Here is a 15,533-nt window from a genome sequence, read left to right as displayed (position 1 = left end):
ACGCTACAGAACCGCTCTGGTGTGCACCAGCCCTAAGATTGGTTTCAAACTTTTGAATTGCCTGGTTAGCATCCTTTTTATTAATTTAATAGCCTGCAGTTGATAATTAATTTAGTATTTTATGCCTAACAGTTACTCTTTAAGTTCATCCACATGCCACTATTAATGCAACTATTTTTTACTATTCATAAAGAGGAGCTCCAGTGAAAATAATGTAATAAAAAAAGTGCTTCATTTTTACAATAATTATGTATAAATGATTTAGTCAGTGTTTGCCCATTGTAAAATCTTTTCTCTCCCTCATTTACAGTACATTCTGACATTTATCACAAGGTCCTGACATCACACTGTGAGAGGGGTTTCACCACATTATCAGCCATAGAGAGCCCCCTGATGATCAGTTTGTGAAAAGGAAAATATTTCTCATGGGAAAGGGGGTATCAGCTACTGATTGGGATGAAGTTCAATTCTTGGTTATGGTTTCTCTTTGACGCATCTGTCTCCTCTTTTTCACTGTGTATGCTGCATTTCCCCCTCTCTGTCTAGTAAACTCACTGTGCTACCCACCCATTTTTGACATTTTTTCACCACCCTGTTTACCAGGGCCGGTTTAAGCAGCAATGGGGCCCCAGGGCAAAATAAACCTGGGGGCCCCCCCAACAGATACCCCTAAAAACAAAAATCGGCATTAGGGGACCTTTTTTGCAGCTGGTATAGTCAGGGTGTGAAGTCCGAATCGGTCGGAGCTCCACATTCTGGCTATCCCAGCCTGCATGGGGGACAAGGGGTTAAAAAGTTTCAGGAGGGGGGACCCCACATAATTTTTAAAAAAAAAAATTCCCACACTCTAAACATAAAAAAAAAATAGGGAAAATAGGAAAAAATACCAGGGATCTTCATACAGCCATATTGCGGCTGTATAGCGATCCCTGGCCAAAGCGATGCGGCTGCGTATAGACCCCCTGGAAACCCCGTCAGGAAATTTATTGCGCTTTCGTTTGATGCATGTAAAATTACACTACCGTTAGGTTTGCTACTAAAAGTGACATTTACCGCATTTAAAAGTAAACTTTTTTCCTTCTAAACTTTAAAATCGATTTTCTCAAAAACTATAAGGTCTTTTTGAAAAATTGTTTCCTCTTATTCCTAATGATCTCCTTAACATATCCTGCACATTTAGGGTTTCTAGCATTTAGGGTGGATTTGCTATTAACCATTAAAGTCGGCAGGTTTTTAAATGTGTATTTTTTTTTCCTTTGAAACTTTAAAATCGATTTTCTCAAAAACTATAAGGACGATTTGAAATTTTTTCCTCTTGTAGCCACTGGGGGCCCCTACAAGCTCTGGGGCCCTGGGGCAGCTGCCTCCTTTGCCTTAATGGTAGCGCCGGCCCTGCTGTTTACCAGCTGCAAGAGATATATCTTGAAGTGTGACATGCATTGATTAACCACTTGCCGACCGCACGCTTATACCGTGCGTCGGCAAAGTGGCAGCTGCAGGACCAGCGACGCAGTACTGCGTCACCAGCTGCAGGCTGATTAATCAGGAAGCAGCCGCTCGCGCGAGCGGCTGCTTCCTGTCAAACCACGGCGGGGGGCTCCGTGAATAGCCTGCGGGCCGCCGATGGCGGCTCGCAGGCTAAATGTAAACACAAGCGGAAATAATCCGCTTTGTTTACATTTGTACGGCGCTGCTGCGCAGCAGCGCCGTAAGGCAGATCGGCGATCCCCGGCCAATCAGCGGCCGGGGATCGCCGCCATGTGACAGGGGACGTCCTGTCACTGGCTGCACAGGACGGATAGCGTCCTGTGCAGCCTCGATCACCGGGGGGGGGGGGGGGGGGGGAACAGGTAGGAGAGGGAGGGGGGAATTCCGCCGCGGAGGGGGGCTTTGAGGTGCCCCCCCCCGCCAGCCACACGCAGGCAGAAGAGATCAGACCCCCCCTGCACATCATCCCCATAGGGGGGAAAAAAGGGGGGCAATCTGATCTCTCTGCCTGCACCCTGATCTGTGCTGGGGGCTGTAGAGCCCACCCAGCACAGATCACTAAAAACCACGCTGGTCCTTAAGGGGGGGTAAAGGGTGGGTCATCAAGTGGTTAAGGTCTAAGATGCTATTTAGTTCATTTTCTGAATATGTACCCCTGCAAATTTAGCCTTGCTAATACAGTGGTATTTATCATATTTATAATTATAGATTATGTCCCACAACATATCAAGCATTAAAGAGAATCTGTATTGTTAAAATCGCACAAAAGTAAACATACCAGTGCGTTAGGGGACATCTCCTATTACCCTCTGTCACAATTTCGCTGCTCCCCGCCGCATTAAAAGTGGTTAAAACCAGTTTTTAAAAGTTTGTTTATAAACAAACAAAATGGCCGCCAAAACAGGAAGTAGGTTGATGTACAGTATGTCCACACATAGAAAATACATTCATACACAAGCAGGCTGTATACACCCTTCCTTTTGAATCTCAAGAGATAGTTTATTTCCCCCTGCAGCTATCTTCCACTGAAGTGTCAGGCTGTTTCTTCCTGCAGAGTGCAGACAGCTCTGCCTGTATGTAATTCCTCAGTATGTGAAAGCCCAGCCAGCTCAGCGGAGGATTTATCCAGCTTGTAAAAGATGAGAGAAGAGAGAAGCTGCCCTAATCTAAATAATACACAGGCAGTGTGCAGAGAGGGGCCTGGAGGGGGGAGATGCATCACAGAACCACAACACTGAAGAACTTGGCAGCCTTCCAGACACAGGCTGACAAGTCTGACAAGAGAGAGATAAGTTGATTTATTACAGAGATGGTGATAGTAGAACGTGCTGCAGTAAGCCAGAACACATTAGAATAGCTTTTGGAAATTGTAGGATGATAAAAAACAGGATGTAATTTTTGTTACGGAGTCTCTTTAAAGAGAACCCATAGGCACAATTTTCATTCCAGTGGTTCTGGATGTGTGTCTAACTTTTATGTTTTCAAGGGACAACTTGCATATTCATCCATGATGCATCATGTCAAATCTTTCTTGATCACATGAAGCTGAATATTTGTAAATACCTTCTGTTCTACAAAGGCAAATTTGTGTTTAATAAATACATAACCAGTCCAAAAGTTTATTTATTTTTATTTTTTAGAAATAATCACAATGCACTGAGTTTACAAGGAAGCTTAAATTCCTATAGTTCACACAACTGTTCAAGTAACATATAAGGTTAGATAAAGCAGAAGAACATTTCATTTAAGATAAATGATGCTTAACCTCTATTTGGGAACATAGGTCGGCTGCTGCGTTGTTCAGAGTTCAGATATTCACTGAGCTTACTTCGGGATTCAATACGCTCCTTGTATGCGGTGAGCAGGGGAAATGAAGACAAACAGTCTGGGAAGAAATGCTGGTGGCAGTGTAGGATATCCAGAAGATTGTAGTCAGCATATGAGATCTGTAGAAAAGTAATAAATTATGTAATCGCATTACAATATAAGTCAGTAATACTCATTTGGCTGAAGGTCCACAAATTGTTCTTGCTAGCTATATACATGACTTCTAGCAGTCTCTTAGCAACCAATTTTTCCAAATTTTCCTAATTCCTATTATTTTTTTTAATGTATTTATTTATTTTTGGGCAGGACAGATTTTGGTGTTTATATGCCTCAAGGTGCCCATACACGCATTGATTTTCCCATTCCATTCCCTGCAGATTTGATTAATCTGTTTGGAATCGATTCTCAAAAATGATCAGATTGATCAATTTTTGATTGATTTTGACCAAACATTGATTGAGAGAGTATTGATCAGACAGGATGGAAAATGTTGGTCGATCAGGAACAGGTTAAGAGCATTGGTAGATTGATGTCCCATAGCTTTGCACTCTATCAAAACATGCAACCCTGCTGTTCGATTGACGTGCAGTGTGTGGTAGGAATTGATTCCTCCTGAATCAATTCCTTTCAGGAATGAATCAATTGTTTTGGAACACTGAGTGGAAAACAATAAGTGTATGGCCATCTTAACAGTGGAACTGAAATGTAATATATTTGTGCGTTACAGGAATTATGTTGCTGCTGACAACATAATTGTTGACACACATACAGGTATTTTCGGCCCAAGAAATGTAATCGCATTACACAAAATTACATTGTTGCAGACAAGTTCACTTTTGTTTTTGCAAATGGATAATGGTTGGCATGCGTATTTTGTGCCAGAAGAAATATAATTTCATCACACAAATGACATTGTTGCAGACAAGTGCATTTTTTATGAATGCATAGTAGTTGATCCATATATTTGTATCAGAAGAAATGTAATTGAGTAACCAAGCAGCTCAGGGTGACCCAAACCACTAGGAATGTATAGGGGGCTAAAATAGACTGAAAGCCCTCCTACTAAAAAGCAATGCTTGGTGTTATTTGCCTTCTTAAAGTGTAACTGTCAGGCATAAAATCAAAAATAAATTCTTTATTTTTATCTGGTAAGCAAGTAATAAGGATGCTAACCAGGCAATCCAAAAGTTAAAATCACTATTACTTTTCTTGTTAATAAATGATCATTCCCCAGTTTACCTGCCTCTTATTTAGTACACACAACATTTGGTACACAAAAAGGAAGTTGCAGGGTTGTCCTTTTTTTGCTTCTCCATTTCCCCTCAGACTTAACTAATGCAGTCTGATGGGCTGAAGCCTCTTTCCCTCCTGTTTTCCCCACCCACACCTCTGTTCCTCTCTGATTGGCCAATATTTCTCATGCTGAGACAATGCACTTTCTATAGTGAAGGGCGGGCAAAGCAGACAGAGGACAGTAGGGCAGGAAATGACATCAGGATTGGCTTCAAAATACCCACACTTAAAATGGGAAATGCTAAGAAGTATTTTCTCTTTTTTTACTGTACAAAAATCACTAAAATCAAAACATGGACAGTGCAATACATATGTTATGTAAGTAGAGCAAGTATTTATCTACTTATATGTGTGTTTTTTTTCTGAGATAGTATGGCTGACAGCTCTTCTTTAAAACAGAAGGAAACTTGCAATAATTCAGGTATAAGTGTAACATATGCGGCTGCGGGCACGCAGGGTGTCTCCGCAGCCTCTTCGGTTCCCTATTCAGAGTCTTTTTCCGTTCCCTCGGTGTCTAGCACGCCGAGGACAGAATTGTCATTTGCACATAAGGTTTCTGTATCGCGCGTAGACAGGACCTTTATGCTGGGAGGAGGCGCGTCAGCTGACCCGCTGGTCGACTGACGTCAGAGCGGACGTTCGCCGCTCAGGATTGGCTGAATGGAGTGGGCGCAGCTTGGAGGTGTCCTCTGCTTCTTAAGCCGTCTCTGCTCACTCGCAACTCGTCTGCGGTTGTGAATACTTATGTGCTAGCGCTCAGACCTTAGACGAGTATCCGGTGTGCTTTGATCTGGGAGGAAACCAGGGATTTCACACAAGACTAGGAGATTGTGTTTACTGTATATTATTGATATTCTGTGTATGACTCTGGCTAACCTCTGACTCTGCTAATTGCTATTCATCTTTGTACTTCTGCCCATCTGATCTAGTTGCCGAATCCCTGCCTGATTACCTACTACTCTTTTGCCTTCTGACTCTGTACTGTATCTGCCTCTGAGTTGCCGAACCTAGCCTGTCTGACGCTCCGACTCACCAGTGGGCCCTCGCCACTGGTGAGGTATTCTAATAGTGCCCACCAGCTCCTTTGGTGAGGCTCAGCTAAACTAATCAGTTACTGTATTCTATAGTGCCCACCAGCTCCTCTGGTGAGGCTCAGCTAAACTAATCAGTTACTGTATTCTAATAGTGTCCACCAGCTCCTCTGGTGAGGCTCAGCTAAACTAATCAGTTACTGTATTCTATTAGTGCCCATCAGCTCCTCTGGTGAGGCTCAGCTAAACTAATCAGTTACTGTATTCTATAAGTACCCACCAGCTCCTCTGGTGAGGTCTTGCTAAACTTATTGTTACTGTGTTCTAATAAGTACCCACCAGCTCCTCTGGTGAGGTCTTGCAAACTTATCGTTACTGTGTTATAATAAGTACCCACCAGCTCCTCTGGTGAGGTCTTGCAAACTTATTGTTACTGTGTTCTAATAAGTACCCACCAGCTCCTCTGGTGAGGTCTTGCAAACTTATCGTTACTGTGTTCTAATAAGTACCCACCAGCTCCTCTGGTGAGGTCTTGCTAATCTTATTGTTACTGAGCTCTTTTAGTGCCTACCAGCTCCTCTGGTAAAGCCCAGTCTATTGTTGCACCAAGCACTACACATACCTTGTATTTTGCCAGCTATACGTGTTTTATTGGTGATACTGCAGATCACCACATAATCAGGTATAGCGTCTGTATTATTGGTGATTCTGCAGATCACACATAATCAGACGTCTGTGTTGCTACACCGATCGTTACAGAACCGCAGACCAGAAAATTATGGAGACACTGTGCAATCGGGTTGAACTGTTGACCACATCCGTTAACAATCTCATCAAGACGGTCAACTTGCAACAGACCCAGATTGATCAACTGGCTGAGACAGTTAATTGTCTTAAAAATCCCAATGCACAAGTGTCCTCCCCTCTTGTTATTGAGCCTAGGATACCCCCTCCAGAAAAAATTTCAGGGCGTCGCTCAGACTTTCGAAATTTTAAGTACCGATGCCTTTCTTATTTTGAGTTACGGCCAGTATCTTCAGGCACAGAGAGCCAGAGAGTCACCATGATAAAGACTCTGTTATCAGGTGATTCACAGTCCTTGGCATACAGTCTCCCTTTTGGGCATGAGGCTTTGGCCACTATTCAGGACTTCTTCAAATCAATGGCAGTTATATATGATGATCCGGATTTAGCTACAACGTCTGATAGGAAACTTAAGACTCTCAGACAAGGGTATAATTCAGTTGAGAATTATGCCGCTGAGTTTAGAAGGTGGGCGGTTACAGCCAGATGGGGGCAGTATGCTTTGTTAGATTGCTTTTTGTCATGCTTATCGGATGCGGTGCTGATCTTATGTTAGGTCACCCTGAACCTAAGTCAATCGATGAGGCCATTTCCCTGGCAATAAAAAATGATCGTCGAGTGCGATACCAGAGGCAGATTTGGGGGAAAACGGCAGGGAGACCTGTTTCTAGCGTGTTTTCTCCTCCTGTTTCTTCTTCTCCTCCACCTGATGAGCCGATGCAAATTGGACAGGCTAAGCTCACTGAGGTTGAGAAGAACAGGCGGCGTACCGAGAAACTCTGTCTCTATTGTGCAGAGAAGGGGCATATTGTAGCAAATTGTCCCAAGAAGGCGGAAAACCCCATCGCCTAGGTGTAGCTGGGGGTACTACCCTAGGCGATCCAGTCTTACCTCTAAAAAATAAGCGTGTACTTCTCCTGTGTTCTATTACCTGGGAGGGTCAAGTCCTTTCCACCCAGGCCTTTATAGACTTGGGTTCTGCAGTTAATGTCATGGCTTATGACTTCGCCATTAAGTTTGGTTTTCCCCCTCTGCCTGTGGGACGTCAGATCATAGTGACTGCAATGGACGATTCACAATTGCAAGGGAAGTTACCCATTACTCAGACTCCGTTGTTATTGTGTCAGTTGGGGGTGTTACATAAAGAACAAATACAGTTTTTGGTCCTAGAGATGTCTACCTCCACAGTGATTCTCGGTATGCCGTGGCTTCGAAAACACTCCCCTCAGATTGACTGGAGTTCCAGACAATTGTTAGCCTGGTCCTCCTACTGTCATCATCATTGTTTAGAAAAAGTCACAGTAGGAGCTACCGAGATCCAAGTGGAGAGGTCATCATCTCACTCCTCTGGTTCCTCTGAAATTGGGTCTGGGAAAGACTGGGCAACTATGCTGGGCCTATTTCAGCATTAAGCCCCTGAGGGGAAACCAGATGGAGTCCTTTTTGTGCCTCTCCAGTTCAGATTTGAGATTCTCCATACGTTTCACTGCCATAAGACTGCAGGTCAGCCTGGGGTTGCCCGCACGCAAGAGTTGTTGGACAGTGGCGTGTGTGTGGTGGCCATCCATTGTGTCTGACTGTAAGGACTTTGTGGGGAGCTGTTCTGTTTGTGCCAGGAGCAAACCCTCCAGACAAGCTCCCGTAGGCACCTTACATTCACTACATGTACCAGAGCAACCATGGACACACTTGTCCATGGACTTTGTAGGGGAACTCCCTAGGTCTCAGGGAAAAACTGTCATTTGGGTGGAAGTCGATAGGTTTAGAAAGATGGCCCATTTCATTCCTTTGGAGGGACTCCCTTCTGCTCAAGAACTGGCAGAGCTCTTCATTCACCACATCTTTTGTTTGCATGGTGTTCCGGAAGATGTGGTGTCAGATAGGGGAGTCCAGTTCGCAGGGCCGGGACAAGGTTCTCCAGCACCCGAGGCTGAACTTTTAAAGTGCGCCCCCCCCCCCTAAGCTGGTCCTTTGGCTGCCACTGTAGGTGCCCATGTCAAAATTCTAAAAATATTGCCCGTAGCTTGTAATTTGGGCGCTGGGGCAGCACAATACCTCTGTAACAGTGGAAAAGCCCTGGTGTAGTTTGGCAGGTACCTGTAGCTGAGGGAATAGCTATGATGGCAGTTGATGGTTAGTGGTGTTTGCTAATGGCTGTGTTAGAGTTACGCGAGTTAGGTATAGGTAGGGGCTAGGTTAGTGTCAGCGACCTGAGGATTTTTCCAGCCCCCATAGGCCGATCTGCTGTGCTCCTGAAGTCTATGATACAGCTGGGTTGTCAACTACTGTGCATGTGCTGTTCCTGGGATATGGGCCTCCTCCATCACAGTCCCATAACTGGGAGCAGTTTGCCCAAGCGCAGTTACAGACTTAATGAACTGCGCATGTGCAGAACGCATCCAGCTATGGGACCACGATCGGGGGATGGGCACAGCCGTGACTGCACAATAGTCTGCAACTCAGCTGAGTCACAGACTTTACAGGGCTGACAGGGACACATTTTAGGGTCCGGGAGGATGTAGTACTGCAAACACACATCTGGTCACTAGTGGTGCTCAGCAGAGCTCGAATATTCGAGTAGCTCGAATATTCGAGCTCTTTTTCAGCTATTCGAGCTCGGTATTCGAGCTCCGAATAGCTGTAGCTATTCGAATGGGCTATTCGAGAACACTCGAATAGCCCATTCACTATTCGAGCTATTCGAGCAAACCGGCGCTATTCGAGCTCGGTACCGAGCTCGAATAGCGTCATAGCCCAGATTGATGTGCTTAGAGCCAATCAGAGGGCTCCCAGGCCCTCTGACGGCAGCCAATCACAGAGGGGGACCCTGGCCAGCCCCTACCCTATAAATAGCGGCCGCCATGTTCGGGTTTTCCATGCTTGCCTGAGACTTGTACAGAGAGAGATCTGCTCCTTTGTGCTTTGGCTTAGCAAGTGCTCTATTGTGTTCATTTACCTAGCGTTTTTGCTCACCTACACCTGCCATATACACCTGTATTGTTGTTATTTAGATAGACATTGTATTTTAGTTAGTAGCTTGTGTGTTACATTAGAGACAGGCAGCTGCTGCAAGCTTACAGGTTTAGGCCTCAGGGGGGCCTTGCCTCTGTGGGCAGCTGTCCTCTGTTTATTTCTCTCATCATCTATACCAGTATTTCTGCTGTCCTTTACTAATAGTATTGTAGTTATACTGTACTAGGAGTAGGACACTCACTGACTGTCACTGTTTATAGGCTACTAGCTAGCTCCTGCGTGTGTGCACTCACTCACTGTCTGTGTGTACACACACTCTATTTCCTTCTGATTACTGATTGATTATTGTTAGTTGTACTTACTTACTACTTACTCTTACTGTACCCGTAGGGACACTCACTGTCACTGTTCATATAGGCTACTAGCTCCTGCGTGTGCGCACTCACTGTCTGAGTGTACACACACAACACACACTCTATTTCCTTCTGATCGCTGATTGATTATTGTAATTAGTTAGTTCTACTTACTGTTACTACTTACTCTTACTGTACTAGGAGTCTAGGACACTCAGTCACTGTGTTCATAGGCTACTAGCTCCTGCGTGCGTGCACTCACTGTCTGAGTGTACACACACCCACACTCCATTTCCTTCTGATCGCTGATTGATTATTGTTATTAGTTAGTTCTACTTACTGTTACTACTTACTTACTCTTACTGTACTAGGAGTCTAGGACACTCAGTCACTGTGTCCATAGGCTACTAGCTCCTGCGTGCGTGCACTCACTGTCTGAGTGTACACACACCACCCACACTCCATTTCCTTCTGATCGCTGATTGATTATTGTTATTAGTTAGTTCTACTACTTACTGTTACTACTTACTGTACTAGGAGTCTAGGACACTCAGTCACTGTGTCCATAGGCTACTAGCTCCTGCGTGCGTGCACTCACTGTCTGAGTGTACACACACCACCCACACTCCATTTCCTTCTGATCGCTGATTGATTATTGTTATTAGTTAGTTCTACTACTTACTGTTACTACTTACTGTACTAGGAGTCTAGGACACTCAGTCACTGTGTCCATAGGCTACTAGCTCCTGCGTGCGTGCACTCACTGTCTGAGTGTACACACACCACCCACACTCCATTTCCTTCTGATCGCTGATTGATTATTGTTATTAGTTAGTTCTACTACTTACTGTTACTACTTACTGTACTAGGAGTCTAGGACACTCAGTCACTGTGTCCATAGGCTACTAGCTCCTGCGTGCGTGCACTCACTGTCTGAGTGTACACACACCACCCACACTCCATTTCCTTCTGATCGCTGATTGATTATTGTTATTAGTTAGTTCTACTACTTACTGTTACTACTTACTTACTCTTACTGTACTAGGAGTCTAGGACACCCAGTCACTGTGTCCATAGGCTACTAGCTCCTGCGTGCGTGCACTCACTGTCTGAGTGTACACACACCACCCACACTCCATTTCCTTCTGATCGCTGATTGATTATTGTTATTAGTTAGTTCTACTTACTGTTACTACTTACTTACTCTTACTGTACTAGGAGTCTAGGACACTCAGTCACTGTGTCCATAGGCTACTAGCTCCTGCGTGCGTGCACTCACTGTCTGAGTGTACACACACACCACCCACACTCCATTTCCTTCTGATCGCTGATTGATTATTGTTATTAGTTAGTTCTACTTACTGTTACTACTTACTTACTCTTACCGTACTAGGAGTCTAGGACACTCAGTCACTGTGTCCATAGGCTACTAGCTCCTGCGTGCGTGCACTCACTGTCTGAGTGTACACACACTAAATTTACTTGTGATTACTACTACTGATTATTGTAACTGCTAGTTGTACTTCCTGACTGTTAATACTTACTTACTGTACTAGGGGACACTCACTCAGTCACCTCACCAACCAACCCACTCCATTAAAGTACCCCACTTTTCACCCGCCCTTTTACAAAACTTTTGTCTATACGCCCAAAACATTGAAGATGTCTGGAAGTGGCAGCCAGCGCGGTTTGGGCAAGGGGAAGGGCAGCAAGGGAATCAGGAAGAGAGGGAGCAGCATTGTGGCAAGCCGCGGCCGCGGGCGCGCCACCATGCACAGTTCCGCAGCAGCAGCAGCAGCGTCAGTGGCTAACATTCCTCCCATAGCCACTGGCCGTGGACGCCTTGGGCGCCGCCCAGGAGGAGCATCTGCAACTCACGCTGCAGAGACACAGCAGCAGCAGCGTGTAGCACCTGCTCCCATTTTCCTCCAGCCGGGTCGGAAACGTCCCATTGAGGAAAAGGATGCAGACACTGTGGTGCAACTCATGACGGAGGATGAGCAGCCCGCCATCAGCTCTGCATCCGAGGCCTCCACCCTCACCACCACCACCCCTGTTCGCAGCAGCCGCCCAGCAGGGCCTGGGGAGGAGGCCAGTTCACCGTCAGTCGCCGACCTGTCACTCAGCACTCTTTTGACCCCAGGCATGATGAGTCAATTGAATGCTGTTGTTGGCGATTTGGAGGAGGAGATGCTGATGGGCACTTTGGGGGAGGAGGGATTGGACAGCAAGACTGTGGCGACAGTCAAGCGTCCCATCCATGCATCAGCAGAGGAGTTTGGGGGGTCATCATCAGAGCAGGACATGTTTCAGGAGGGGCATGATGATGATGACCCGGTGACAGACAGAGACTGGGTGCCAACACATCCAGAGGATGTCGTCCTCAGCAGCTCTGAGGAGGAGGAGGAGGATGCGGTTGTGGGCCTTGCAAGGAGGCGCATCATTGCAAGCATTGGCAGCGTCCCACAGCCTGCTGGTGTCTCAGGCTCAGCAGCAGCAGCAGCAGCATCAGCCAGTACCACCACCAGCCGCACCCAAGACCCCCCCCCCCCCCCCAACCACCACAGGGAAACAGGCAGCAGCGCTTCCATGCCGTAGGGGGATGTTTTTGTCACCAATCTGGCGGTTTTTCACCATGCCCACAGTGTACAGCAAGTACGCCACTTGCAACCACTGTCAGCGGAAGTTGAGCAGAGGTGCAGACCCCTTGAAGTTCAGCACCAGCTCGCTGATCAACCACCTTTCTGCGAAACACTTCCACCAGCATGAGGAGTTCCAGAGGCTGAAGGCATCTGGTGCTGGCAGTGGCACCAATCCCATCACTGCACAGCCTTCAGCAGCAGCAGCAGCAACAGCAGCCACCCGCCCTCCTGCTCCTCCAGCAGCACCAGCAGGAGTGCGGAAACGCCCTGCTCCTCCCCCCTCTGCAACTCCTGCCGCCGACACTGAGGCCTGTTCTGGCAGCCAGTCCTCAGTGGCCTCCTCTGCTCCGTCTGCTGATTCCCGTGCCAGCAAAAAGGCACGCCAGAGCCTTTTGAGCGAGTCCTTCCAGGGGGTGGTTAGGGCTCTGCCTCCCAGCAGCCGTCGCGTGCGGCAGCTGAACGGCTTGCTGGCACGGGCCATGTGCTCCCAACTCCTGCCGTACACGCTCGTGCAGGAGGGGAGCGACATGCGGGCGCTGCTTGCTTGTGCAGCCCCAGACTGGCAGCTCCCCAGCAGACACTTCTTCGCCCGCAAGGCCATTCCTGCACTGCACCGCTTTGTGATGGCCAATGTGGAGCGAGGGCTGGAGCACGCGGTTGGTGAAAGGGTCCACGTCACCATGGACTCCTGGAGCAGCCGCTTCGGGACAGGCCGCTACCTGTCCTTCACTGTCCACTGGGTCAGCTTGGTGGAAGGGGGTGAGGATGGGAGAGCAGCAGCGGGCACAGCAGCAGCAGCAACACAGTGGGTGGTGCCACCCCGCAGGGTCAGGGGAACTGCAGCGGGTTCCTCCGATCCTCTGCCATCCTCCGCCACACCTGGCCAAACCCCCCGCCTCAGCAGCAGTGTGAAGGCCCGCCACTGCCAAGCGCTGCTGCACTTGGTCAGCCTTGGCAAGACCAAGCTGACGGCAGCCCACGTGTTGGCCAAACTCCAGGAGCAGGAGCGGATTTGGCTGACCCCCAGAGGCCTCAGAGTCGGAGAGGTGGTGTCCGACAATGGGGCCAATCTGGTTGCTGCCATAGACAGGGGAAACCTGACCCACATCCCCTGTCTTGCCCACGTGCTGAACCTGGTGGTGCAGAAGTTCCTGCGCACCTACCAGGGGATGGACGAGCTGCTGGAAACGGCAAGGAACGTTGTGCGTCACTTCCGGCGCTCGGCTGCAGCCTGTGCGAGCCTGGAAGACGTGCAAAAGGAGCTGGATCTGCCACGCCATCGGCTGATCATTGACGTTCCGACTCGCTGGAACTCCACCCTGGCGATGTTGGAGCGTCTGGTTGAACAGAAGCACGCTGTCAACCACTACCTTGCCCTGGCCACTGTTTCCGCAGCTCAGAGAAGGGACAAGACCAGCAACATCCCGTCCATCGTCCCCGATGATGACTGGAGGCACATGCAGCAGGTGTGCTTAGTGCTGGCTCCCTTCCTGCAGGCCACAAACATGGTGAGCAGGGACCATGCTATGGTCTGCGAGTGGGTGCCCCTGGTTTCTCTGCTGAACAGGGCACTCGATGCTTTGCTGGCACAGGGAGCGGCAGCCTTGGACCAGCAGGAGCGGCAAGCAGCTGCACAGTCCACCTCTGAGGGGGAGGAGGAGGAGGACTTGGTGGAGGTCCCTGACCTGGCTGCTGATGAGGGGGATCAGCGCAGTGCAGCTGAGTTGGTGCGGGGGTGGAGAGAGGATGAGGCAGCAGAGGAGGAGGATGAGGAGGACAGCACTGACGTCGATGTGCCAGCAGACGTGGCCCGCCTCTTCCCAATGGCAGCGCACATGCTGACGTGCCTGCGCAGGGACCCCAGGGTGATCCAGATGAAGCAGAGGGAGGACATCTGGATCAGCATGATGTTGGACCCACGCCTCAAGGGGAAGTTGAGCCAGTTCCTGCCGCCTGCAGGAGGAGACCCAGCGCAACAAATAAGGAGCTTGCAGCAGGCCCTTGTTGAGCGCTTGGAGGAAGCCTTCCCCCAGCCTTCCACCCCCACTGTCCAGCAGCCAGCACAGAGGCAGCAGCAGGTGCCTGCATCCAGCAGCAGCAAGCGCCCCACAGACCTGCTGTCTCTCAGCCACGAGCTCTACAGGACTGTAGAGGCTCCGGCAGCAGTGACTAGAGAGGAGATGCATGCAGCAGCATCCTCCTCCGGTCACAGCCAGCGCCTGACCCGCATGGTGGCTGACTACATGGGGTCCTACAGCGGGCTTGACAGCGATGCCCCTGTTGATCCCATGGAGTATTGGGTCAAGCGCATGGAGATCTGGAGCGAGCTGGCGCAGTACGCCCTGGAAGTGCTGTCCTGCCCCCCTTCCAGCGTGCTGTCCGAGCGCTGCTTCAGTGCAGCTGGTGGCGTGGTCACCGAGAAACGCTCACGTCTGTCTCACAAGTCTGTGGACAGACTGACGTTTCTCAAGATGAACCAGGCGTGGGTGGAAGGCGAGTTCCTGGCCCCTGTTGTCGGCGAGAGGGGGACATGAACTGGCTGCCGGAACTTAGTACCATCGTTAATGTGCCTTACCACCCTTTACCACCTCCTGGCTCCTGCTCACTAAGCCAGCCTGGTTCACTTTGACTATTACGTCGCCTGCAGCCACACATTTCACACCTACAGTGGGCTGCTGCTGTGTACTGCCCTTCTGCTGTCTGTCTGTGTTTCCCACTGCCAGGGTACACAGAATTACCTTCTGCTGCCACTCTGCCACCAGCTATTACGTCAAAACAATAGCTATATTGGTTGTAAAACCAAAACCAAAAAAAACCAATAAAAAAAAAAAAAGGTTTAATTTTTCTGAGGTGCCCGGGTTGAAAACTGTGTTGTCCCAGTTGTGTATTGGACACAATGTGGGCTGCACGACCGCTGTCTGGGACCTCCTGTTGTGTTTATTTACAGCCCTGGTATCACCGCTAGGTACCAGGGCTATTATGTCACGCTGCCTACCTGCTGCCACACTCACACTGCTCCTCCATTCCTCCTGCTGCTGCTGTCTGTCTGTGTTTCCCACTGCCAGGGTACACAGAATTACCGTCTGCTGCCACTCTGCCACCAGCTATTACGTCACAACAAT

The 15,533-nt window shown here is 48.6% G+C and overlaps 1 protein-coding gene across 1 annotated transcript in view; it reads right to left on the bottom strand.

Annotated features, from left to right (window-relative positions):
* Positions 1-3,101: 3,101 nt before the first annotated feature.
* Positions 3,102-15,533, bottom strand: part of LOC137536021 (glutathione S-transferase P 1-like) — a 158,945-nt gene continuing 146,513 nt past the window's right edge. Inside the window, exon 7 of the mRNA XM_068257959.1 lies at positions 3,102-3,434. Within this exon, the coding sequence (XP_068114060.1) occupies positions 3,249-3,434 (186 nt within the window). The 3' untranslated portion in view covers positions 3,102-3,248. The remainder of the gene's footprint in view (positions 3,435-15,533) is intronic.

Source organism: Hyperolius riggenbachi, chromosome 10, assembly GCF_040937935.1.
Source record: "Hyperolius riggenbachi isolate aHypRig1 chromosome 10, aHypRig1.pri, whole genome shotgun sequence".
In the NCBI taxonomy this organism is placed as follows: Eukaryota; Metazoa; Chordata; class Amphibia; order Anura; family Hyperoliidae; genus Hyperolius; species Hyperolius riggenbachi.
Note: the sequence above shows the minus strand (reverse complement) of the source record. Positions and strands in the feature narration are given on the sequence as shown.